Source organism: Nematolebias whitei, chromosome 16 (genome assembly GCF_014905685.2).
Source record: "Nematolebias whitei isolate Nwh7 chromosome 16, NemWhi1, whole genome shotgun sequence".
NCBI lineage: Eukaryota > Metazoa > Chordata > Actinopteri > Cyprinodontiformes > Rivulidae > Nematolebias > Nematolebias whitei.
The window spans coordinates 41106318-41112175 of record NC_056513.1 but is presented as its reverse complement, the minus strand read 5'-3'; the positions used below and the strand labels follow the sequence as shown (position 1 = coordinate 41112175).

Genomic DNA, 5858 nt, shown 5'->3' with positions numbered 1-5858 from the left:
CATTCACACCTGTTTCTGCTCACATTCACACCTGTTTCTGCTCACATTCACACCTGTTTCTTCTCACCATCCACCTCTCACCTGTTTACAATCTGCAGGTCTCTAACTCGGATTTTGTCTGAAGACTTGTTTATGGTCTGAAAACAGAAAAAGGTTTTGTGAGTTTCAACCTCATCTTAGATGTATTCAACTAAAATGTTGCATGAAGTTTGGGGTTTCAGCCAATAAACTCGTCAGATACACAAATATTAAACGGAACAAAAGCAGTCTGGTTCAGGAACACAGCAGGGTCCTCCTCTGCTTTAGGTCTTCAATGATGAATTTTTTAGAACACTGTGACTTTTCCTGTCAGTTACACTGACACTACTTTTGTCAATAATATTTACACTTTACCCTTTAATCTGGAAATGTACTCTTTCAGAGTCAGTCAGAGTCAGAGTTTCTTTATTGTCATTCGCACCTCATGTGGTACATGTGGTGGAGCGAAATTATGTACACAGGGTCCCAGTTACATCCAACAATAAAATGTATAAGAAAAACAGTAATAACATCTAAGATATGAACTAAGAAAAACATCAACTAAATATACACTAAGCACTCATAACATAAAAGATTGAACATCAGCACAAACATGAACATGAGTCTGTGAGTAGATGTGCACGCATGAACACATCAACATTGAAACAGATCAGCAGCAACATGATTTCATTTTTAAATAAAAAAAACACTAATACAGCGTCGTAGTTGGCACCTCCTGCAGCTGCTTCATCTCCACTTCGCTGAACCTGGATCTGTGAGGATTCAGCAGCTCCATGGCAAAAGGACGACCTGCCGAAGAAAAAACAAAAGGTCATAATAAACATTTCAGTATTAATGTTTCAAAGTTCAAAAGGGACATTAAAAACTTATTTACTACGTCTAAAACATTTTATCGTCCTGAAATCCTGTGAACTAATGAATCAGTCTGTTTCAGGTGAAGCTGTTTTTGTTACAGCTGTTACAGATGAGCCTCATCAGTCTTCAGCAGCCCACAAAGCACAAACCAGTCATCCCATCAACATGCAGAACCTTTAGGAGTCTCACCGTTTCCAAGAGTTCGAACATCCACGTCTTCTCTACCTGATGAAGAGAAATTGAATCCTGCCAACAAAAGAAAAACATTATCGTTACACATGTACAAGAGTTTTCTCCTGCACTGCTCAGGGTTTAACTGGTTAAATTATAAACTGTGAGGCCTGGGTTCACTGAGACTGTGCACGGCCTTGCACCCTGTTTGCTCCTCTGCACGGGGTTCACGAAGCAAACAGATCTGCTGATACACGACAAATACGCCCATAAGGACCAGTTTGAATCTGTTGCATCAGATCCATAGAATCTCACAAGACCTCCTCAGATATGAACCTGGAAGTCGAAGCTGGAACAAGACAAACTTTGTTGTTGGCTCCACTGAAAGTTTGAAGTTCTGCCCTCTCTGCAAAAATGAACAGATCTTTGCATTAGTAGAATAAAAAACACACCAGACCATTTTCAGCTGCTGACTGTTGTTGGGACTGCCTGAAGGCGGCCACCCACCTATTATTATCCACCTGACAAGGGTCTTGCTCTTCTGTCAACTTTGATGTGGCCTGAACCGCTAATGCTAATGCTAATTTGCAATGTTGTCATTTGCAAAGACGTTTTTCTCATTGAAAAACACGGACAGAACTCTTCACAGCTTCGGACTGCCACAGTGAGGTCACATGACCTAGAGGGGCGAGGTCTCTGAACAAAACACCGATTAGCTTTTGGAGCCATTTTGATTCAAGATGGCTGCCACGGCCACCTCAGAAAACTCAAAAGTGACTATGACTCAGTCATTCTTTGAGATATTGAGCAGACGTTTGGTGTGGTGGTACCGGACAGTGATGCACAACACATTCTGAACTCAATCTAAAGATGCAAGATGGCTGCCAAAGATCGTTTCAAATGGCTATAAGTCAGCTGTTTTTATTTAGCTGACATTTGGTGTACTGGTGGCCAACAACAGTCCCCAATAGTCTCTGATTGCAAATCAAAAGTCCAAGATGGCCACCTGAGCTAAAAAGGAAAAATACTATAAATCAGCCTTTTTTAGAGCTGACATTTGGTGTTGGCAGCTGAGAGCAGTGCCCATTAAATACTGATTTAAAAAAATTATAATAATCCAAGATGGCCACCAGTGCTACATTTAAGTCTTTAACTCAATTATTTTCAAACATAATGAGCTGCAATTAGTCGAGGTTATAGCTGAGCATGTTCCCCATCACATACTGAATCAAATCAAAAATCCAAGATGGCCACCTGAGCTAAAAATAAAAATGTACTATAACCCTTTGATTTTTTTGTCATATTGAGCCAATGAACTTTGTTGTGATGGTAGCTGAGGGTGAACCCCCACATGGAGTACTGACATGTACAGATTTAAATGGCTGCACGTGGCAGGAACTCCAGGAACTTTACTTGTTCCAATACGTTTAGCTGCATTTAGTCCTTTCATGCTCTGGAGAAATGTGACACCATGGCTGTGCGTGGTGGAGTAGGCGGGACTTAAACCTCCACATCTCCAGTGCACGGACTCTGGTTCCAAAAATACAAGACGAAAGGAGCAAGGACATGTGGTTTATCATTTTACTATGTTCATGGTGAAGTCGCAGTTGATCATCACGTCCATATTTAAACGTGAGTTTCTACCACAAATACGAGAGGCAGGAAGTGACGAGAAGAACTGCAGGTCTTCAGTTCAGACTCTTCATAAACCTGCATGAACGACATCATGGACGAGTCCTGATCAGAGGGGTTTTCTAAATCATTGAATGGTACGCAGTTTGTGCATCCTGCACCCACACAGTGCAACCAGCCGACAGTCAGACGCTCCGTGCTCTCTGACATCAACTTCTAAACATATTAAAACACTGAACTTAACAAGACCAAAGACTGGGGGAAGACGTACATTTGTCCAGAGCATCGCTGACGACTTCGTTCATTAGAAGTGACTTTGGGCGTGTTTTGTTCTCAAGTCTCAGGTTGAGGTTTTTTGGTTGTTTTGAGCGTGAAGTTGCTCGTTTGGACTCGACTTTGTTTCTCAGTGAAACTAGTTGATGATCTCCCACAGTAAGTGTCTAAAGTAACATCTGCTGCCGCTGCACAAGACCTGCTGCTGCCAAACAAACGGACGTCACATAAAGTTGATTTGTAAGAAGTGCTCATGATGTGAGCCGTTTACTGTTACTTTGCCCACAGTTATTTTCTCTGCACGTTTAGACACGCTGTGCACATGTGACGTGCCACCTTCTCTCTGCCTCCGTTTCCACTAACGGCACGGCTGAAGACGTGCACCAGCTGCCATGACGGCACAAAGAGGAGGTGCGGGTGGAGATGGCAGTACATAATGCCCACCGCCTCCAGAGCAGTGTTGTGAGCAAATAAACACAAGAAGCCGTGACTCTAAAATACCGTATGTTTTGCTGTATAAGTCCCATTTTCCCATAATTTACAAGCCGTGTGACTTACAGGCCAAACGACACGTTTATGGATTTTTTCCACATTTATAAAACAGTTTTTGTGTGAGATCTGATCGTTGGACTGAAAACATTCAACACTGCCATTTTCAGCCGCTAGATGGCACCACAGTGGTATGGCATGTCGTTGAGTCATGTAATAGGTAAAACGTGTCGATTAATGACACAATCTGCTTGCCATAGCCTGCCACCTTCGTCCAGCTCAACGTCAAACCAGCTTCATTTCTCTGCGCCGCCCCGGAGACAAGCAGCTCATTTGACCATTAAGTGACTTCATTAAGTGAAAGTTCAACTGAGACATCTTTGTTGTAACGTCGAGCAAACAAATTATTGTTTTAGGTGTTTATCTTGTTAAACTCTTGCTAAAGTCCTCCCGTGCACGCTCTTACGGGCACCATTTGGCAGCCAACAGATTCTTGGCACAACACGGGCCACATGTCCAGGTTGTCGGCAGCGACGCACAATACATGCAGCGTATTTGTGTTTCCACTTCATAGACCGATATGGACTGATGCGACTCACAGGGTGGAGCGACGTGCACGGTGGTGGTCTCTGCACCAAACACTCACTGGTCACAAACGTAAATGAGTGGACGAGCAACAGGAACTGGTTCCTTCCCAGTTTGAGTGGTGTAACAGCCGCAGCTCAGAGACACTGGTCTAGCTGCTCCGGTGGGCCCGGTCTCTGAAAGGCCCCGCGCCGCTCGTCATTGTGTGACAACACATTTCAACTGAACACACCGTGCAGGTCCAGTCCAGACCGTGCAGGTCCAGTCCAGACCGTGCAGGTCCAGTCCAGACCGTGCAGGTCCAGTCCAGACCGTGCAGGTCCGGTCCAGACCCTGCAGGTCCGGTCCAGACCGACTTGTTTGGTCTAGATCCAGACCAGGTCCAGACTTAAAGAAACAGATGGAAGTTCTTTATTTTCTCCACTAAACACCTGTGAAGGGGAGCGGTGGTGCAGAGGTTAGAGAAGGCGAGCCTGTGATCAGAAGGTTGCCGGTTTAACTCCCGTACACACATCAAAATGTGGGTGGGAAAGGTGAAGCACCCACACCTGCCTCCACCCTCATTCGTCCCACTCTGGGCCCTTGAGCAAGGCCCTGAACCTCCACCACGTGCTCCCCCGGGCGCTCTAGACGCAGCTGTGCTCCACACAGATGTTGTGGTTGATCAGGAAGAACATCTGGTGTAAAAACGACTGTTGACTCTGAGCTGGTTCTCTGTGGAGACCCTGAAGAGCCTCCTGGAAGTCAAAAAGTTGCTCCACCTGTTGATGACTCTAGGTTTGTCCACGTCTGACGAAGAGCACGTTTAAATGTGTTTAAAACCTTTGTTCTCTCGAGAACGACAGGAAGAGTTCCCCAGCTGGACGTGTTGCAGTCTCACCGTCCGCTCTGAAGACGGACAGGACGGGCGCTGCGATCAGCTCCTCCACCGACGACTCCATCCTTCTCTCTCCGTCGATCAGCCAGGGAGTCTGAGGCAGGCTGCGGCAGAACTTGTTGTACCTCCCTGAACATCCAAACGAGGGACGGTTCACGTGTCGGCCCGTGCATAAACAGATGCCAACAGATGTTCTTAACGTGTGCTGTACCTGCAACAAAAACAGAGGCGTGGAGGCACTGCACATCCTGAGGGACGCAGCTGCTGCTCGCACGAGTCGGAGGACAAGGGTAGAGTCTGGAACAGGAAGCAAAACCTAAAACTCAGCGTTTCAAACAGCGCGGTCGAGGATCGACTCCTCAGGTGTGACCTACTCCAGGAAGCTGGCGTCAGAAATCTTTTCCAGAGCTTTGACCACAGCCATGCGGGTGAACACAGACTGCAGAGAGAGGCAGAGCACGCACCACATCATGGAAACTGAAACAAAACCATCAACCACAACAAGGACCTCTCAGTGAAGCTGCTGGACTTGAGGAGCGTGAAGTCCAAACAGAACGTCCTCACCTGTTTGTTCTTGGTGGGTTTGAAGCAGTCGGGGCAGGACGAACCTCTGCAGGACGGACACAACACACTCGGGATCAGACACTTGAGCAGCTCACGTCCTGAAACCACCCCAGTCAAACTACTACAAGGAATGACGGTCACCCCGGACTGGACTCACGGCTCATTCCTAACGTTCTACCTCCAAACATAAAGGTGGACAACAACGCTGTTGCATGTGTGCCTGTTAGTCCGTTAGCAAAACACAATGCTGGGATGTAACAGAGTACAAGTACTTTGTTACTGTACTTAAGTACATTTTTCACGTATCTTTATTTAAAAAGAGACGGGTACTTTCTACTACACTACATTTTACATTAAGTATCTGTACTTTCTA

At 45.8% G+C, this 5858-nt stretch overlaps 2 protein-coding genes across 2 annotated transcripts in view; one reads left to right on the top strand and one right to left on the bottom strand.

The window, feature by feature from the left end:
* Positions 1-5858, top strand: part of akt3b (v-akt murine thymoma viral oncogene homolog 3b) — a 97522-nt gene that overhangs the window by 60594 nt on the left and 31070 nt on the right. The gene's annotated exons all lie outside the window — the stretch shown is intronic.
* The window catches only part of pus10 (pseudouridine synthase 10), a 13922-nt gene continuing 8141 nt past the window's right edge, over positions 78-5858 (bottom strand). Inside the window, exons 8-14 of the mRNA XM_037690000.1 lie at positions 5486-5531; positions 5296-5360; positions 5133-5218; positions 4925-5050; positions 1084-1140; positions 752-828; positions 78-137 (exon numbers count right to left, since the gene is read on the bottom strand). Of these exons, the coding sequence (XP_037545928.1) occupies positions 78-137; positions 752-828; positions 1084-1140; positions 4925-5050; positions 5133-5218; positions 5296-5360; positions 5486-5531 (517 nt within the window). The remainder of the gene's footprint in view (positions 138-751; positions 829-1083; positions 1141-4924; positions 5051-5132; positions 5219-5295; positions 5361-5485; positions 5532-5858) is intronic.